The sequence below is a fragment of the Bacillus rossius genome, chromosome 3 (assembly GCF_032445375.1).
Source record: "Bacillus rossius redtenbacheri isolate Brsri chromosome 3, Brsri_v3, whole genome shotgun sequence".
NCBI classification, from domain to species: Eukaryota; Metazoa; Arthropoda; class Insecta; order Phasmatodea; family Bacillidae; genus Bacillus; species Bacillus rossius.
In genome coordinates, this window is record NC_086332.1 from 128,332,698 (window position 1) to 128,354,544 (window position 21,847).

Here is a 21,847-nt window from a genome sequence, read left to right on the forward strand (position 1 = left end):
GGCCAAATGCAAATTGCACTGTGACAGAAAAAAAATTGTTTCCTTTTTGGAAAACTAAGTTTGGGTCTCTGGTAATGTTTTGGTGATATTTTGAATTTTGTACTTATGCCCTTTTGAAAATATATGCTTATATCTTTGAATTTTATAGTTTTATTAAAAAAATTGGTTGTCTGTAAAGTCGGTTTACAGACGATAGTTTAACGTGACGTCATAAAAAAACATTGATGAAATGATTGCATACTTTTATGAATAAAATTGAATAATTTTTATTGAATTACCACTTTTTTGTATGGATACAAAGAAGGAGTGAAATAAAATCTACAGTTTAATTGATAAATTTACTTTTATTTGCACTCATTATTTCAAATATGTTTATTACTTTAACGAAGAGATTATTTTTACTATAACTTTTATACATGGTTGCTATTTAACTTCTTCCAATCTGTGTTATTCTGTTAAGGATAGGACGATGATAGGAAAAGTAGGAAACGAATGAGTGTGTTTCAAGTTTAATGTGCCTTGAAAAAGTTAAATCGATGGTTGTTCCAATCGCGAGGAAGAGAGAGAGAGATGCAGCGCAAGCGTACAATGAGTGTAACGGGACACAGCATAACGGGACAATAAGCATAACAGGACACTTTTGCGTGAGTGCAGCCGGCGTTTGATTTATTAGACAATGTCACGTCAAAAAATATATAAAATGAACTGTTTGATTTTGTAATGGAGTGACTTCTGTGAACTTAAATACGTAACTTCGCAAGTTGTGAATTGTTGTGATAGTGCCCGCTAAGCTGTAACTGAAGGAGGAAGCCTGGATGGTAGGTGACCCCCTCAGCAGCAAAGAGAAAAAATGCCATGGAACAGTCTTGTTGAACTGAGCGCTGCATGGCCGGAAGATTTTAAGTTTCCAGCAAGGCTAGTTCTTGGCCTGGCCTTTTCGAGGTACATAAACCCTCTGTCTTTGAGTGAGCGAGGCAGACCAGCGGAGAACGCCCAAGGAAAAACTAGATCCACGACGTTGTCACATCCGACTCTACTGCCGCCTGCCGCAGACGTCACCACGCCACCCACACCGTTGTAGCTATGGACTTGGACTTAGTTATGATTAACCCCATGTGTATGTCACTGTGGAATTAAAGTAAGAGTGACAAAGAAGTATTGCACTAGAAGGAGCAAATAACCATTCACTCTGTGCACAATTTAAACTGTATCTTACGCTGCAAGTTGGTGATAGGGTAAAGAATACATTTTTCCAAGGCAAGTGCGGTAGCATTGTAGTCTGGGCATCAACAGAATAACCCATTGTTACGGGGGCCGTGGTCTCTGATCTTTAATAAAGGGGTTTTTGATGAATGCTGGGATTTTAAGGGCGCCACCGTGCCACGTGCACGGACCTATATGAGACTCTTTAGCAGGGTCGTGACGTCGCCCATGTGAGGCGTGATTTTAATTCCCAGTTGAAAACACCTAGCACTAATTCCTGCCCACTCTCAGTGTCAGGCACGCTATTCTCTACGCAGTGGGCTCTTAGGCGTCCCACACGCCGTCACACTCCACGTGGTCACACATATTTAAAAGAATGAAATAATACGGTTAGATTTACACACCTGTTTTATTCGGCTAACTCCACTCACACACGTACACGATTAAAACTGCATAAAACGCCCGCGGCACGAATCGGTTTAGGTGTAGTGACCCACCACGTGGTCACATCTCGAATTACGTATTACATGGAAAAAAGACCGATACTGGTCGTAAGATAATTAATTAAACAGCTTGTGTGTATGACAAAAAATGGTTCGTTGGTGCTGTAAACAACATTGATAGGTCAGAAGAAGATGCTCAAGTAACCTTCATGCACCCTGCCGGTCCAAGTGCTTCCTTTTACTGGCCTTCACCTCGAGACGATGTGTGCTGGGTTCCTTTTGCACACATACTCAGCATCTTGCAGGCACCATCAACAAGCAGCTCTGGCAGAACTTACAGTTTTTTGAAAGAAGACTTGTGCAAGTGTGATATAGAATGGCAGCTTTATCAGAAAAGCAATGCAGTTTGCTAATTGCAAAAATTGGAGGATTGTGTCAGTAGATTATAATTCATTGGCAATAGATTTGTGTAAGTAGGGAATTTTTTTTTATGTGAACATATAGCATTAGTAAGCGATTATCGAGTACATTACATGTTGCCAGCAGAAAGCCACTATTTTTTTTTAATGTATCTGTAGCGATTTGAACTGTGCGCGCCGTATCGGCCTCCGGCACTCCGCTCCCCTCCACCTTCTCCCTCCTTTCCCCCCCCCCTCCTAGTGGTTCTATGTCTACTCGTTCACCCCCCCTCTCTTGATTGGCGCATGCGCGCGCTGCGGCGCGATGTTATAAAAACAGTTGTAATTTGGTCAGGGGCTTCTTTCTTCCTTGATTTTTGCCAGGCTCGGTTGTCAGCTGTTGTAATCTACGAGCATGTAGTCAATTAGGTTCAGTTAGACCTACGTGTGTGTGCGACCTCAGGGGAAACATGTAAGTTGGTTTGAGTTGTGTGTGAGGCGGTGGCCCTCGCCTTAATGTAGAGTCATATATTTCTAAATTGGTTTGTCTAAATTCCCTTTCGGCCGCCACCTTCAAAATTATTTGGTTTGGATTAATGTTTTAACGTAACTTAACTGGAAACTTACCTAACTGCTTTAACTCATTTCTAATGTTTTCTTTTTCTAAATTGTTGTTTCGGCTTGCCAATTTCAAAATTTCTATATTGATTTAATATAATGCTTTTCATATTCTTTACGTGAACATAGGCTTGGCCACTGAAGTTCATTATTCATGGATCACAATTTCCTTTCAATTTTATTTATCTGTATTATGAACATAATAAGACAAGCAAATTCTATTTTCATTATAAATTGTTTTTTCGCTGAACAGTGTGGGCAATATAACTTCTCCCTTAGACATATAGTTGTGTTTATTATAACATTATGGTTTTCTCCATTACTGTAAATATGAATTTCGTTATCTATATGCCCACTCTGTTAGGGTTTTGTCCTTGTTCGGTATTAAAGAATACTGAATCTTCGTCTATTGTAATCTGTTCTGCGGCCCCTTGATCGGATGCTCGTGATTGTTTTGCCCTTGCTAGTCCGTTGCATCACACTTGGCCACTCCTGTTACTGTGAGCTGGAAATTGCTTATAAAGTACATGAGTGTGCTAATATGCACATTGTGCTATAATATGTCCCTTGTTTGTTTTATATTGTATTTTATCTTTAGTCCTTTATTGAGCTCATGCTCTCCAAATATGTATGTCATTAGTACCTGATATGTATTAAGACTTCTTGTTACATTAAATATTGTAAGAAACTATCATAAATTAATCATTGTGGTTTATTAATTCCAAGATTTTAAAATGTTAATTCACTACTCACTGTTATCTATTTACATGTTGCATATAGCGGCTTGCTAGAAACTGTGGGCGTTATGTACTTATTTTACCATTGTTTCACCTGTTACGCTCAATCTTTCCTGAAACAATTTAGGACACTTTTTCTTGTGTATTTGCAGAATTATAATATTTTGGGTGTTGAGATTGAACCCAATAAGGTGCAGGCAATTTTCAGTCAAAAATTCTCTGTAAATTTAACTGATTCTTATTTTAATTGGACATGGACAGGTGGCCTGTGGTATATTAAATGGCATGCAAAGGGTTAATTAAATTATAATTTCCATCATCTTTATCTGTATTTACATATGTATGTTTCTAAGTACGTGTTTTGGCACTTACTTGTAACATCCATTACACTTGGCAGGTATTATCCATTACAGAAAAATTAAATACTTATTTCTTAAGGTAAAGTTATTTTGTTGTCTTTAGAATTTATGTAGACACATTCGAAAACCTCTGGAATGACACAGGAAGTATCTGAATTATGTGTTTTTTGATGGAACAAAATTTTGTACGAAAAGGTGAGACAAACCTTCAATTTTGGTAACATCCTAATGGCTAAATTTAAAAAAAAAAAAAACTTTCCTTGTGGTTGTACTTTTAAGTTGTTGTTATTAATCAAACATATGAACAAACAATGCAATTACAATAGCAAAAACTGCCATTTCATACAATGCTGAGATAAATATTCTGCTTTGTCCAAATTAAAATTTTAATATCCATTAGAAATGGAATGACTAAAAATTTATTAATGTAGCCAACTTAACACAATCTAGCTTTCACTATAGTAACTTTCCGCCTTATTTTGATAACTTAACCAACCACTCAAACAATTTTACAATATTTTTAATGTAGCTAATCTAACCAATCATTCTAACGAAAATACAGTATTTAAAATGTAGCTAGCCCAAGCAATCATGCAAATGATTTGGTTATAGTTTAAAAATACCTAACAAACTTTTAGTTTTAGTTGTGACTGATAAAATAAATTCAATATGGCAATACTGCTTTAACAGTATAATCAGAACACATCAAACTACTAAAAAACACAATTTTTAAAATTAAATATTTTTTTTATGAGCACCTACTCTAAAATTTACCTATTGAGCTACTATTTTCATATATGTACTCTAATATGAACATACCAAATCCTAATATAGCTTAAATAAATTTCAGATAGTCAAATATTTCCTGAAATTTTAATGTATAGTTACTGTATCTGTAAAGATAAAAGCTCTTTTGAAACATAAATTTAGAAATGCACTGTGGTTTATAGTTGTTAGATGTTAGACGTTAGATGTTCGACTCTTGACCAGAAGGAAATCAAGTTTTACATTTTGGTCCATTATTTCTGATTTCATTTTTCTATGATTTGCCCTACATCACGCCAAGCAAATACCGTGTTTTATCGCATAATGGTCGCACGTGCGTAATCGTCGCAATCATATTTTAGGCTGTCAAAATTGGGATAAAAAAACTTCTCGCGTAAACGTCGCACTATGTTTTTGGTCCCGCTAGTAGATGCCGAGCGCTTTGTGTAGGTATCTTTTCCATATATAAAACAATGTATTTTAAAGTAGAAATCTAATATTTACTCGGTTATTACCACTTACTTAATAAATTAACAAATTAACGGAAACATACGAAGTTGCTTGATGTGTAAATTTTCTTATAAAGACGTTTTTAAACGTTATTTCCTTTATCTGATCGTCTGCGTTGCCGCGGTGTAGGTATAATCTAAAATATAATTTCGGTCATTACCACTTAATTATTTGATTAACGGAAATACAAAGTTGTTTGACGTGTAAATTTTCTTATAAAGACGTTTTTAAACGTTATTTCCTTTATCTGATTGTCTGCATTGCCACGGCGTACCGCTTATAAAAATGTAGCCAGCATATCATTCATGTTTGGTTATGTTGCTTCCCGTATAGAGCGCGCGCACGTAGTCGAATATTGATATCTCGCCGATTGGATGCAACGGGCGCTCTCTGTCAGGTGCCGAGTTAACTACATTTGAAAGCCCGCATTCTTTCGTGGCAAGTGTGTACTACGACACGTTAGTTCACGTCAGATTCAAGTGGCTTGCGTTCGCGTTAGAGTTTTGGTTTTACTATTTTAAGTTGAAGAAAGGTTTTTGTTTAAGGAATTATTAATATAGATTGTTTAGCGTGCTCTTGTATACTCCACCTTTTTTTAAATAAAAGTACTTTCCATGAACGGGTTTTGTTTTTATGAATAACTTTACCTAACAAAAATTTTTTTTCCCGCATAATCGTCGCACCCCTACTTTTCAAACTTGATTTTAGAATAAAATGTGCGACGATTGTACGAGAAAACGCGGTACTGCATATTTCTTGCAGAAGGCTATGGCTGATTGTCCTCAGATATCCTGATGTGTGGCAATGAATTGCTAGGGCAGCTCCAGGAAGACTACAGGGGCTAGCGTACAAAGAAAGGTTGCAGTTGCAAAACATGAGTGTGGGCTTGGAACATTTACCAATTCATGGCAAATATTGAACCTTGAATGCTTCATACAACTGTTGATAAAAAAAAGTATAACGTAAGATAATAAGTATTTATGTAAACAAAAATATGCCCTTAAATTAATATATATCAGCAAGGCTCACGTTCAGACAGTAGCAGGCATGGACGAGGCATCTTGAATGGCTGCTACACTGCTTGGACCACAGGTTTACCTGGCAGCCTATAGGTGGCAGCCCGATCAGCCAGGTGTAGGACGCGACAGGCAGAGTAAGCTGGCAACTGATTTTTAAAACCTACTCGAGAAAATAATGTGAGATGCGGATGGATGAAACTGGAAAACGACCCAAGCTATGTTTAGGTACTTCAGAGAGAGGGTAGAGAAAATTGTGAATGTTACAACAGAGTGGAGAGGTAGTGGACAGATGGAACTGAGGCTTGAGTGAAGGAAGGATGGTGGAGTGAGAATGTATGAAGGAAGATGTAGAAGGCATCAGTGATCAGATCATGCAAGTAGTATTGTATGACAAAAGAAAGCAACTGGATGTGCTCCAAGTGTCTGCACACAAGTGGGCTGCTTAGCCCAGGAGAAGGAGAAGTTTAGGGAACAACTGGAGAAATGATTGGGCAGGGAATGGCAGGTAGTAATACAAGTGGGTGAAGATAGAAAATGTTTTGAGGAAGTGTTAGGAAACAGATGGGGAGAAAGAAACAATGAAGGCAAGAAGTTACTGAACTACATGGAGAAACTGAGTGAAGGCTGGGAACAGCTGGTACAAAAAAATTATGGACATGCACAAGATAACAAGGTACAGTTGGGACAGTGAACATCAATCATGATAGAATACTTATTGCTGGGAAAATGTATGAAACAGCAAACTTAGGTACTTCAGACAAATTCAGGCATTGCCTATATAACCTCAGCTTTCATAAAAAAGAAGGTAACTGATCCTACCAAGCTGCCAGACTGTAAAGTTACCCTAATTGGAACCAGTTTCTATAACAATCCCCTAATTCATTGCCAGGGGGATTATCCTCAGCGTGCACAGACTACAGCAGTAACTCACTCAAGTGATCTCACCTTGAGCGGGACTGTAGTCATCTCCCGCAACTTGAGCGTGTCGGAAGTGAATTGACGCTTGTGTGCTTCTGTGAACTGTACGATGAATATCTGCAGCGCAACTCCGATCTGCGGGGCAGATAACCCGACAGCATCGTACTTGAGCAGCACCTCTCTCAGGCAGTGGATAACCTGCACACAGCGACACCCTGGTGACACCCTGGTGACATGCTTTAACCTGCTGTGTCCCACATAACCTCAATTAGGGGGGCCCATTGATGTTAACAAAAAACACCACAACCGGTTAAAGTCCCAGACATATCAGGATCGTTTGAATTTACTGTACTGTGTTATTATGGAAAATTAATAATAATTAAATTAGTAGTAATAAAAAAATATTAAATTAGACAGTTCAGCAAACATACTGTCACTAAAACTAACATTAATATGTGGAAATATAAAGGGTTAAAATATAGAAAAAGATTATGGATAAACAAAGAACACAGAAATATCAGATTGGTGCTGACTGTAATTATTGGCCTTTTAAAATAAAATATAGAGTACCTAACATTAATAAAAATGTTAACAACACATATTCAAACATAATTGAGTATTAAGACTTTGTGACGAGATCGCCTATAACTAGGTACGTACCTTATTAACTACAAATCAAGACAGGTTGTTTAACAACATTAGGTAAAGACAAAATATTTAAATAATTGATCAAAAATAATATTAACTGTTCTTTTAATGGTTTCCTGACCATTGATTTTAGCCGACAAAAAGTTCAAAGCGTTAAAGAACATTCTTACTAGATTTCAAATTTAAAGTTGAATAAACAAAATATTTATATCAAGTCCAAAACCATTCCATGTCAAATTGACCCTGATATAATTTTTTTTTAAATTAAAGTAGTCCAAGGATTATGTGAAAAGTAAAATGTAATGCTAAATTTGTAAATTGATGGCAATGGTCCATTTACAAAGTTTTGACAGTTCACAGAATGTGTTACTCTATGACAATAACCCAGAAGTTAGTTACCCTGAAAATTTCACTCTTAACAAACAGCTGATTGGTGGCAAATGGAATGGTTTCTCCAGGCCATAGAAAACAGAGGGAGATAAGGTAAAACCCTCAACTTTTACAATTTTTTGGTACTTTGTAACTATAATTTAAAATTCAGTCCTAAAACATTGGCACAACTGCTACGTTTAATTTATACACTTATATTTAACAAAACTTAACAATGAGTAAATTATTTTAATAGGCTCACTTGTGTAATTGCCAAGAGAAAATTACAATTAAAATCAATGCAAATTCACACCACTACATTTGTGACGAAAGTACTAACAACAAAACAACAAGATCTGTGAAACAATCAGGAAGTTTGAAAGGACTACAATTTAGGTTATTATCTGTGTGTGTCTCAATTTAATAGATTATTGATCAGTAAACTAGTTCCATAAAACAATTATTCAAAATTATTGTAAGGTGATTATTTTTATGAAAGGTAAATGCTGTAGGATAAATTTATATAATGAAACTGATACACATATTTAATGTAATTATTTTTACTGTTTATTGTAAAATGTCTAACAGAAGAGAATATAATTACAGACAAACAAGCAGGAACAATTTCTTGACTATTGCTTTATTTGTAACCTTATACATTTGAGATGTGTCAGAGCTGCAGTTTGCTGAAACATGATATTTGAATATAGGCCATATCAGGTCTGAACAAGTCTATGAATGATGACTAAAGACCTTAAAAAAGGGAGGTTATTTTTTCTCAAAAGGGGTGTTATTTTTCACAAAATTTGCAACAAAAAGCGAAATTTATTTTGTTTTAATGTGCACTTTTATTTCACCTGTGGAAAGCAAAAGTATAAACAAGTGATTAGAGGGGAGGGAGAGTTCGCGCAGTAACAATCCAAATATCCGTGGAGAGGAAGGTAGAAGGCTCCGGAACAGCTACATTACAGCTCCTCACCCCTCCCCCCCTCTGATTATTTTCAAGGAAATTCTGAATTGTAATCCCATAGGGTGTCATAAGACATTTCAAAGGCAGTATAAACACTGCAGTCAAAACAGGCATAAGTAACACAGTTTCGAGGCACGGTGTGCAGTTTTTCAACCAAGCTGTTCCTACCCTCACTGATATTTTAAAAGAAAAACAACAGCGGTCAAAACAGGCATAAGTAGCGCAGTTTCAAGGCACGGCGACGTGTACTTTTTCAACTAAGCTGTTCCTACCTTTCCTTACTGATGACAAAGGAGGAAGAGATATGCAGGTTTCTACCTGCACAATTTATTTTCTAGTCTGCAGTCTAGTGATGAGTGTGTCAAGTCAACTAGCCTAGTGCTGTATTGTGTATGACTGCAATTATGTTCTTTATTATAATTTTTCTTGTGGATGTACATCAGTAACACTATGGTTTATACAGAATGTATCAAAATTCATGTTACAATGTTTGAGGGTAGAAAGCTCTTATTATTTGCAACCATTTTTTCCAGTAAACATGTTGCCGGAAACGTGTAGTTAAGCCCCTGTAGCCCCAGAAAGAGTCAACGTAGGCAAACCGATGTAGAGTGTTATGTTGTGGATGTGTGGGCGTTCCAGTAAAGAAATAACCTTTTTAATCATAGCACAGATTTTAATTTCACTCTGAAATCATCACAGCTTCGGATTTGTTTCACAACATTGAAATTGTTGCATACGTTTTAACAACGTGACAGTATTTATAACCCTCCAAGCAGTAATTGATGTTTTTATTGATAGTATCAGTGTTTGAGAGATTTATTCCACTATATAAATAGGTGTTTTTTACAGTGTAGAAAATTACATGTAAAATAATTTTATTTGTTGTGAGTTTGATACACTCAAATAGTGTTCATTACCCTACAAGTAGTAACTGATAAGGTTTTATATTGAGAACAAATTGGTTCTTGATTATATTATAGTTATGTAAATATATTTTTACAGTGTACAAATTTATGATACATGTAAAATATTTTACTTTTTTAAATTATTATACTTGATCTAAACAGTGTTTGCAATTCGCTAGGCAATTATTTTATTTTTATTTCAGAAAGTATCAATTCTAAAGCATTTTATATCTAATAATAAATATAATTTTCTTACAGTGCAAAAAAAAAGGTCAAATGTAAAATATTTAAGTAAGATTTAATTTTTTACAAAATAATAACTGTCAAATTCATATTTATAAGAAAAAGATGTAAATACATTGATATAAATAATTTTTTTTATTCTTATATAATAATGTCTGAGTTTTCTATAAATACATAAAAAAGCACTTTTTCAAAATAAAATAAAAATATTCTACTATCAAAATATGAGATAAATTCCTTTTTTTTTTTCTTTCATGAAGTATAAAGTCTCAAAGATTTGATAGCCGTAAAGATATTTCAATTCTTTCTCAAAAGAAAATATTTAAATTTTAATGAAAATAACAAAAAATGGCTGGGATGTCAGGCCAAAACAATAACATGATAGCTGGGCTTGAAAGTGTTAAGGATTAAGCAAAGACAAAAATAAAATAAAGGGTTTCAACCTAATAAAAGTATAATTTGTTAGGGTGAACAGGATAGCAGAAAAAAAATTATTGTGGTGTTAAAACTATGATTTGAAGTGTACAGGTGAAAAATAAAAGGAGCAGCCAGCACGATGATGAACGGGAGGATGCTGGATGCCCGCCAGGAGACAGCCACCCAACCATCAGTGGGAGTCATCACCGGGGCGCAGTTCCAACCGATAAGTAAAGCTACTCCCTGCCATTGCACTTTAGAATAACCTGGCCTCAGAAATTAAATTCAAACCAACGCTGGTGTAGCAAAAGTCCAAACCAAAGTCAGGTCTTAAGCGAAAGGGGACGCCCAGGAGCTTTAGATGTGGCTGTTCCATGTGACTGTCAAATGTATCTGGAGGGAGAGTTGAAAATAGATGAAACATACCCTTGTGATTACCAGACTACAACGAAATTTGACATGATTCATGTTATTCCAGCAGCTTGGTCAAAATTAAAACATTTGCATTTCCCATCACATTTCACTTCCACAAAGACCATTTTCCCACACTTAACAGATTGTTTAGAGGAGGACTGGCCTTCAGCCATTCCCCACTTAAATGTATCATTTGAAACATATAAACAAAGTTCACCAGTTGACCTAAAGGAACTGCATGGATATGTGCAGTATTATTATAGAAACTTACAAACTTTGGCATTAGGAATAGTATGTTATAGCTTTTAATTATTATCAGAAATCCATTTCTAATAGGAATTGGAGTATTGCCCAAAGCTACAGCGGAAAATGCAGAGGGATTATTTGTGTTAGAAACAACCTCATGTGTTATCAGTAACACTAATAGCGATGATATTGTTAATATTTGTTTTGTGGAGAATGTTTAAAGCCAGATGCCGATCCCAAACGAACCAGGTCACGGAGGAGTCACCTTCCAAGGAAGAACAGACATCCTGTGGGAATAATCCTCTAACGATTATTCAAGGTCAAAGGAGGGTTAGGTCAACATTTAAATATGAGGGGGGAAACAAGTATCACATATGGTTAAGAGTAGAAAAAGAAGTAAATGAGTAATTTATAAGGTATGAACCAGTTAAGGAAGAATAAACGTAGATTTTAAGATGTTAAATATTGTTTTATATAAGGAGTTAAAGAATGTTAACTGATTGACCAGGTATAAAATAGTAGTTATGAAGCTATGAAATGAGGAAGTTATATCATTATGTAAAGTTTGTTACAAAGTAAACAATGATAAAAATTAGAAAATAAAAATGTCACAGGGTTACATAATAAAGATAAGTGTCATAATGACTAAATAGCTGTAATGGTCAAAATGTTAAGCATAGGATAATTGAATTGTTAGGTTAAGTTAGACTTTAATAAAATTGTAAACCCATAAGAGGTTAAGCAAAAACAATGTACATTATGAAGGAAGGGGTAATCAAAATAACTATGGCAAGTTAAAATGTAAATAACAAAATAAGTCGGAGAAAGATAGAAGCCATGAGAATAATTAGGGAATAAGGTAAAATAATAGAATTAATTTGAAAAGGAAAGTTGTAACTAAGACAAAGGGTGGGAGATCCAGTTATCCTTACCCCTATATAGAGTTAATAATCATTTAAACAAAAAGTGCAACAACAAAATAAACTACAAACATAGAGACTTCTGTACAAGAAGATGTTTAAAGTTATAGAAGAGAAACCACGGAAGACAACAGCACAACTGACCCAGTGCACACAAGACGTCGAGCAGAAACTCCAGGCCAGAGGCCTCCAGGGAGGCTACAGAAGAAGCCTGTGGAGTACTGTTCTACACCCACCGACCTGAGACTCATCGTGGGAAGCATCAGCCCCTACTCCAGCAGTAAGCAGACAGGAAGGTGAGCTGACCCCAAGAGACTAGTCCGCAGCAAAAGAAGATGAGACAGCTGGTAGGAAGACACAACGCGCCATACACTACGGCCGAGTGTGCGTCAAGAGTCAACCGAAAGCACAAGACATCAGTGAAATACACAAGTGATAGACACTCATGAACTGATAAAAGAACTGTTAACTACACAGTGAACAGAAAAGAGTGAAAAACGTAAGACTCTTCCCAACCCATCCTTAAAAATCCCAGACTTAGAAATAATTAGCACAGGAGGACGAGAATAAGGGGCGAATTGTTTATCAGTTCAAATGGAAAACTATCTCTCTCTCCGACTTATTTAAACCAACCCAAGAAAGGTACAAACCAAAATAAGAAAAGTAATATGTAACCAGGTATGTTTTGTCGTAGGGAGCAGGGAGGCTGTTCTAATTGAAATCGGAAGGGCTGGTCCAGCATATGTAAAGACACGCATGTGGGGGCAGTAACCAAACCAGAACCCCCGAGACACAGACGCCTACCCGGAAATTGTATAAAAAGTGAAATTGTTTTAGTTTAACTCTAAGAGGAAATGAAATCCTGTAAACATTAAGACTGATCAAGGGTGTGAATATGGAAGTGTAGAAATGAACCACAGTTGAACCTAGGAGAGTTACCATAAGAAAATTTACATAAAGAGGTAATACTCCAATAGCTGCATGTCCTTACTCAAAAGAGAAAAAAAATGTTTGTAAAATAATTGTATAATAATGTAAATTGTGGAAAAAATAGTAAACCTATCGGCGTGAGGACACACCGCTGTAGTGGAGGGGATATTGTAACGTTCTAAAATACTGTAGTTACCTGAGTTTTTGAATAAACAAAGCCTCTTGTAAACAAACGTTTTCATTGGCTGCCGGCCGCCGCGCACATTATTCGTGCGCAAGAAGTAGCCCCTTGGTTACGTACCATTTGTAAGTATTTTTACACTGTCTTTTTATAACAATTGTTGATGTATAGCATTATAGCGATTCATCATTAATTTCCAATACAGTTTAATGTGTCAGCAAGTATGTACTTACAATTATGTTAGCAGACGCCGTGTGTACGGTGGCATAGACAAAAGGTACTGTACAGTGTACAGTTGATGCCCGGCGCAACAGTTGCATTTCGGATTCGCGCGCGCACAGTTTGTTATGGCTGACGTCGGACCGAGTTTTGTAAAACACAGAACGGGAAAGCCTTTGAAAAGTGCACAGAAAACTATTGTGTTGAATGTTTTTAAAACATTTTCAGACAAATATCCGGATTGTCGTGTGAACGATATCGCGAATTTAACTGCAGAATTTAGGCGTGTTTCGAAGAGCAGTGTGCTTCGTGCAAGGAAAGAATTACAGGACACCGGGACATTAACATCTTCCGGGAAGAAAAGGAAACTTGAGTATCCTGTTATAAAAACTTGTGATGATTTTGTGAAGACGGTTATTAGGCGTAAAGTGCATAGTTTTTTCTTCGCAAATGAACCATCTACGCTGAACAAAGTGCTACCTGTTATATTACGTCTCCGTTATTTTATTAGCACCGACTGTACTGAAGTGTGTGTGTTGCAACTAGTGCTTGGCGCGCCAGATGAATTCAGCCTATCACTTGCTGACGCGGCGCAGTGATACGGCGGTGTTTGTTTATTTCAGAACTCAGCTAAGAGTGAACGGAGAATAGTAGTAATAACACATGTCAACTGATTTTTGTCCAAGCACAGGATTTTTACACAGAGGAAGTAGCTCTACATAAATATCTGTCGCTTCAAAGTGGGACCTTATATATATACACCTTCACTGCACATAGTCTAGTAAGCAGTGGGGAAGGTGTCCGCAAAACATAAAAAGATGTTCTTGAAATTGAAAACAACAATGATATAAGGTAACGGAAGAGTTAAAAAAGGGTGGTGTGTGCTTATTATTTTTAAAGTTGTAAAGTGTCCCACACGTGACACTAAAAAAAAATATTCATTGCTCTTTAAGATTTAAAAAATGTAATGTGTTTTAACACTTATCGAACAGATAATACTTTAAAGATTACAATAAAAATATTAAAGTTGGCCTTCCTCTGCTATTTTTGCTGAAATTTGCCTCTAAAGCTGAAAGTTTAACTTAATGGTAGTAACTGCATGTCCCACACATGACAACATATATATTTTTTTTCTTTATTTTGCCTATGTCACAATTATAAAGTTCTATATCTTTAAAAAATCAGTTAATTGTGGTGTTTTCATGTCATCATGAGTTATACAAACTATTCACATACATTTACTATTTTGATGGAAAATTTAAATATAAAATGGGTTCAAGTGTCCCACACGTGACAATGGAATCACCCGATACATCGAAATACATTGATGTACAGTTCTGATTTATCGAATTGAAAAAAACATTGATGTTTTCATAGTGGACACCCCTAGTGGTTACTTTGCGTAATCCATGTTTCGTCTAAGAATTCTAGAAGATGTGTACACCTCCATTTTCTGATTACAGCTAAAAACATGTATACAACATATACGTTATTTTAGACATAGGTAAGTGTTAAAAGTAGTTTTTTATTGTTGTAAATATTTGATCCTGGTGGCATAATGCTGTATACATTGAGTTGAACCTGATGCTGTTTTAATTCAGTAAGTAAAGATCCTATGCACTTGATCCTGGTGGCATAATATTGTAGTAAACTTGTTAGTGAAAAACAGCCTTAAAATCTGCAAGATACAATTTTTTAGCCCTCTGAAAACAAGTAAATATTGATCTAAAATTATTACATATCACTGTAATATTTTTACAGCAATTTTAATCATTTTCCATTTAATATTTTATTCTATTTTATGATTTATTCCAGAATTTCAGTCGACCTCATGGCCCTGCTCACTAGCAGGTTTCTCACCTCCAGATGGAATTACAAAACTTTGTTTTCTGGAGAGATACAGGATTGAATGTAGTGCTCATAAATATCTACAATATTATCACATATTCATCATATATATAAACTTAACCCAACCACTTGACAAAATGGTTATAAAAACACCCTTTTAAAGAAAATTATTAAAATACATGTATGGAAGTGAACAACTGGGAATTTTTCTCTTCTGAAAAGATACTCTCCTTCAAAATTATCTTTCCCTAGACTTGCATGGCCTTACCCTCTATCGAATTTTTCAGAAATCTGGTAATTTCTAGGTTAGAAGCTCATGAAAAAAAAAAAACTGTAACTTCCCAATTCAATTAATTTTTGACTTATTTTCTTTTTTTTTATACAGCAGAAAAAATTAGTTCAATTGATTTGTAAAGAATTTTAACATGTAGTGTATCCATGTCAAAATAGCAAAAGCACCATGTTAAGTATAGTTTTTTCTGTTTTGCAAGGCCTACTAATCATATCAAGTGACGTAAGGTAAATGCACTAGTTCTCGTCAATGCTCCAGTGCTCGTCACTTTTATTTATTTATAATGATATTAAGAAATATTATTGATATTCTACTGCCTCAACTCTATGACAATTTCTTCAGACGTTGTTGTCATGAACGCACCCAACCAATCAATTTCGGAACACACCTATCTTTATACATTTAGGCGGGAAATATTACAGCGAATGTGTAGTTTCTGTGCTGCGAGACGAATTACTTAATGCATTTAGGAAAGGAGGTAAGTGTATTTAAAATTGTGTATATTATTTACTTAATGTTTTATTACAATTTTGTGAGTTTGGCATTCTAAGAACATATTAATGAAAGGTTTAAAGTATCGTTTTATAAAAATTGTCATTCAAGGTTTGTTATACTGTGGGTGACGACGAACGGGTCGCCGATTATGAAGATTTACCAGTGTACGTCGAAGTGACAAGCACTGGTGAATATTAAGCATTATTAACTATAACTTCATATGACAAAGTTAAATGTATTTAAAGACTACACATTGTCTAATCCAAGCAAAAATGTAATACGAGCATCAGGTCCAATAGTCGTCACCCATGACGAGCTTTGGTTCACTACATTACGACTTCTGGAACTTGCAATTAACGAATACAACTGGAAAAAAGAAATTCCCATTTTCGTTCTCACATTCTCTCTTTGAAATTTGCAATAAATAAAAGATAACCAAATATTAGGGGGAACCAAAATATATTTTTGGCCTGACAATTTAGTGAAATTAAATATTAAAATACAGCTAATATTTAACCCTTAAATTGACAGTGTATCCTGTAAGATACACCTCAAATGAAAAAAATCATGTTCCTACAAGATGGCTTCATTCGTCTTCCTTTATGCACTGTTGTGTGCCTTTATGTGTGTAGTGTGGTTTGTGATTAGTGCTGCCATCTAGCGAGTGTTACTGTAACTTGAAGAGCCTGCAGTGTCAACATGGCCGCTAGGAGCTATGTTGTTAGTGAAAATAAGGTAAGAAATCAAGCTGTTTTGTTATGAAAAAAAAATTGTAGCATGTTTATTTGCACAAAAATGGTTTTTGTAATGATTCTGCGTTCGTTATCTGGTATTACGAATTAGAATAATTGTGCCACTAGTTTTTTACGACTGTAAAATTTTTATGTATCTCAAAAGATACACCGCCAATACCCCCAAAAGAATAGATTTATGGCATGCGTATCCTCTAAGATACAATGCCAAGTACTCACAAATTTGATTTTTCTTACATATGTATCTTATTAGACACAATGCCAATTTCTCACAAATATGATTTCTCTGACTTTTCAGTTGTAAAACTTGGAAATAAAGCATAAATATGAAGTAAATTAGAATTTAACCTTGAATTAATAAATATTCAGTAGTTTATACACATCTATTACTGTACATAATTCTTGTTTTTCAGAATCAATTTCAATCAAGAGCAGCAAAACTTGTCGCACTAGCCCTACTTCCTCCTGAGGGTAATATATCTGAGGGATCTGATGTATCAGATACTGAAAAGGATGAAACCCAACTAGTACAACCTCCCAATCATCACTCCGCAGAATTTAGTGAAGATGATGTGACACCCAGCTTGCAGGAGGAATTAGAAGATGCTTTCATTTCTGTCAATACTGACCATCTACCATCAGCAGTTCAAGACCAAGCTGAGGAAGTACAGGCCAGCGGAAAACGCAAGGGAGCAAGGAAGTCACAGCCAAAACGTATTTACAGGTAAGACATTGGTTAAATAAAGTAGCTTTACAAGACATTTTCCGTTTGACTGTCCTGGGTGTATTGAAAACTGTAAAATTGTCAATTGGCATATAATTGCTTAAAACTAGTGAGTTTTTCTAAAAAAAAAAAAAAAGCTTGCAGACTCTAAAATAAGTGTAAAAAAATATTGCACTCTGTGCACATTTTTCAAGTGCAAGTTGCAAATAGAACATAACCAATAGTACTCTGCAAGTGTAGAGAAGATCTGGAACACAATACGTCAATACTCGATCAGTACGCACTTAGTACAGTCGTTGGAATATGCCATAAATTTAGAGCCTGCAGTGTACTTGCTTACTGTATTATGTGCGTTTTTGTTGCAGTTGGACCAGTGGTGACTTCTGTCATGCAGTTGGTACAGAAGAAAGTGTCCCAGTCAACAACTTCACAATTCCAGTAAATGTTCAGACACCAGTGCACTATTTTTTGTCTTTCTTCAGTGATGATTTGATAACTACTATAGTAGAAAACACCAATTTATATTCTACACAAGTCACCGGCAAAAGTGTCAACACAACTCACAATGAAATTAAAGATTTCTTAGCAATATTGCTAAGAATGTGTATTGTGGACATGCCTGCATACACAGACTACTGGTCTGAAGCTATGAGCTTTGAACATGTATCAAGTGTGATGCCCCTAAAACGATTTCAGGCTCTAAGAAGATACCTGCATTTCGCAAACAATGAAGAAATGAACGACGATAGTTTCTATAAAGTGCGGCCTGTCTTGGAAATTGTTCGTTAGAACTGTATCAGACTGGAAAGTGAGAAAAGGCACTCCATAGACGAAATGATGATACCCTACAAGGGTACCAAAGCTGGCTCCCGACGACAGTACGTGAAAAACAAGCCCAAGAAATGGGGTTACAAGATGTTTGTTCGGTCAGGTGTTTCAGGAATTGTATATGATTTTTTGATGTATGGTGGGGAGGATACATTCCGTGGGTATTCATTTACCACAGAGGAAGAACAACTTGGAATGAGTGGGAAAGTGGTTGTAGCATTGTGCAAATCCATTCGAAATCCACAGTGTCAAATAGTTTACTTTGATAACTTTTTCTGCTCACTTGAACTGATTCTGTGGCTCAGAGATGAGTATGGCATATTTAGTTTGGGTACTTTGCGGGCAAACCGTTTACGGGGATGCCCACTGAAAGCTGATAAACAGCTTGCTAAATCTGGCCGCGGTTCGTATGATCAGAAAGTAGAAGATGACAAGAAAATTGCTATTATCAAATGGTACGACAACAGGGCAGTAGTCTTGGCAAGTTCATATGTGGCATCTGAGCCTGTAGCCACAATCAAGCGGTACAGCAAAGCAGAGAAGAAGAGAGTAGATGTATGTTGTCCTGAAATTGTAAAACACTATAACACACACATGGGCGGCGTAGACTTATCGGATATGCTAGTAGCTCTGTACAGGACTAGGATGAAAACACATCGATGGTACATGGGAATCTTCTCCCAAATTTTAGACATCTGTGTAAATAATGCGTGGTTACTATATCAAAGAGAATGCACACTGAAGAACACTCCTTCAGATCTCACCCTGAAACAGTTTCGACTACGAGTAGCTGATGGATTACAACTTCATGGGAAACTTAGGCGAGGACAACCAAGCAGTCAAGAGTTAGGAGAACAGCAGCCTAAAAAAATCCGTAAACCTGTTACTACACGACCAGGAGAAGACATCAGATATGACATGGTTGGTCACTTTCCAGTGTTCACAAGTAAAGGAAGGTGCAAACTTTGTGTGAAAGGCCAGACAAGTGTTATTTGTCATAAGTGCAATCAGAGACTATGTTTTGTCGAACATCGTAACTGCTTTCTGGAATTTCATTTTAAAAAGTGAGTTTTTTTTGTCTGTATAAAACTTTACAACATTTGTGCTTTGGATGGATGACATTTTTCAGACTATTAAATTATGAACAGTTTTCAGGACAAGAAGTGATATGGTTTCACTGCAGGTACATTACTTAGTACTTGAATGGATGTGATATTTTTGAGAATTGCATAAACATTAGTTTCAGGTTAATAAATCTGACATGTGTAAAATATAACAACATATTTTAGTTGCACAACATGAATGGTTCATAGAATAAGGTGATTTGAAAAATCTGGATAAGACATTATTGTGTCAAAAAAAAGTTGTAGCTGCATAAAAATAGTAATAGTATTTTGTTTATTGTTTTGTTTCTGAATTTTTCTACATCAGGTAACATATAAACTTCAGTAATAAATTAAGTCCTGCAAGTTGTTACCTGGTATGTGTGCTGATAATTTTTCCAGCAAGTTGGCATTGTTTCTTTGTGGATACAGCCCTTCAAAAACTTAAATTGTTAGCAAAATGGCAATGTATCTTGACAGATACAACTAAATTCCAATTATTCCTGAAGCTCAATATTTTTTCTATTATTTTTTAACATCACCTGATGATAGTGTTCATCCATTACAGTAGTAAAAAAATTTTTTTCATAACATTTTTTTTTTGCCAATTTAAGGGTTAAGTGTGATTGTTGGGCCAAAGTTTCATTTCTAATAGGTATTGGTCTGAAGGATTTCATACAAACAAATAATAAATTGCTTAGTATGAAATTAACTTTTACTTAATTTTATTTCATCAAAATATGCAATAAAATAATTATATCTTTATTTTTCAGCAAAAATGTTGAAACAAAAAATTCTTGCTTATGAAGAATCTGCTATGACAGCAGCTATTGATGATGTTAATGCTGGCTTGAGCATAAAGAAAGCAGCTGAGAGGAATGGTGTACCAAGGAACACGCTTTCGGATAAAGTGAAAGGAAAAACTCCAGCTGGTAGGAAAATGGATCCAAATTCTTGCCTTACAAAAGAAAAGTATGTTGGTTGAATGGGCAGTTATGGTAGGGAAGACCGGTTTTCCTATTAAAATAGAAGGTTTGCAGAATAGTGTTCAGCATTTGACAAAAGAAGTGAACAGGTAATTTCCATTTAAAAATGGTCGTCCAGGGCGAAAATGGCTACAGTCATTTCTACGGAGAAATCCGACGCTTACTTTAAGGACACCTCAGAATTTGACTGCCAGCCGTGCAGCAGTTACACAAGAAAGAGTGGCATCTTGGTGTGAAGAGGTAAGCAAATATTTGAAGGACAATGAGTTAGATGCAGTTCTGTCCAACCCAGAGAGGATCTTCAATACAGATGAGACTGCTGTGTTTCTTAACCCGAAAGGCAGCAAAGTTCTTGCATGTAGAGGTGACAAAAGTGTGTACCAGAAGGTGAACTCGGACGAAAAGGAGTGCCTGACAGTGCTGGTACAGGTAATGCTGCTGGGAGATTATGTCCCCCGCTGGTTTGTTTTAAATACGAGCGTCTACCTCAAGACATTGTTGTATCCATGCCAGCACAGTGGGGCATAAGAAAATCCCCAACAGGATGGATGACAGGGGAGGTATTTTATGAGTTTTTGGCAAATATCTTCCATCCTTGGCTGGTTGAGATGAACATTCTTCTTCCTGTGCTTCTGTTTGTTGATGGGCATGCATCACACTTAACATTGCACACAAGTAAATTCTGTGATGAAAATGGGATTATACTTGTTGCTTTGTTACCCAATGCCACCCACATGCTTCAGCCAATGGATGTTGGGGTCTTCAGACAACTCAAGAATGGATGGAAAAAGGCAGTACATGAATGGAGATTGCAGCAAGTTTCCGATGGTAAAGACACAACTTTGAAAAAGAAGGATTTCGCGAAAATACTGGACACAGCAATCACTGATTCAGTTCATCCTGAACACCTTAAAAATGCATTCCGCAAATGTGGATTACACCCATGGGATCCATCAGCAGTTGATGCAACCAAAATTATTGCAAAATCCTCCACTCTACCAGGAGAAATGAGCCCAACATCTGTGCAAGTTCCATGTGACACCACTGGATACATTTTACGTGAGGAAAAGCTAAACCTATTCTACACTGCTGGATATGTTTGGAATGGAGATATAGAAACACATCTATCTTCGAGTTTTGGAAACATGTAAACAATTTCGAGACCACACAACCTGGTATTGGTGCCACGTCTGCAACTTCCTCAACAGATTCTGATCCACAAGTTCAGCTGATAGCACCACTACATGTTTTACCTACCACATCTGATGCCTTACCTTCAGTAACTGATGCCTTGCCTACAGTGTCCAGTGTATTGCCTTCAGTGTCCAGTGTATTGCCTTCAGTGTCCAGTGCATTGCCTTCAGTGTCCAGTGCATTGCCTTCAGTG

The 21,847-nt window shown here is 36.1% G+C and overlaps 1 protein-coding gene across 2 annotated transcripts in view; it reads right to left on the reverse strand.

The window, feature by feature from the left end:
• Positions 1-21,847, reverse strand: part of LOC134531241 (peptide deformylase, mitochondrial-like) — a 76,081-nt gene that overhangs the window by 27,064 nt on the left and 27,170 nt on the right. For both annotated transcript variants that reach the window (XM_063366929.1, XM_063366930.1), the window contains exon 2: positions 6,998-7,168. In XM_063366929.1, the coding sequence (XP_063222999.1) occupies positions 6,998-7,168 (171 nt within the window). The remainder of the gene's footprint in view (positions 1-6,997; positions 7,169-21,847) is intronic.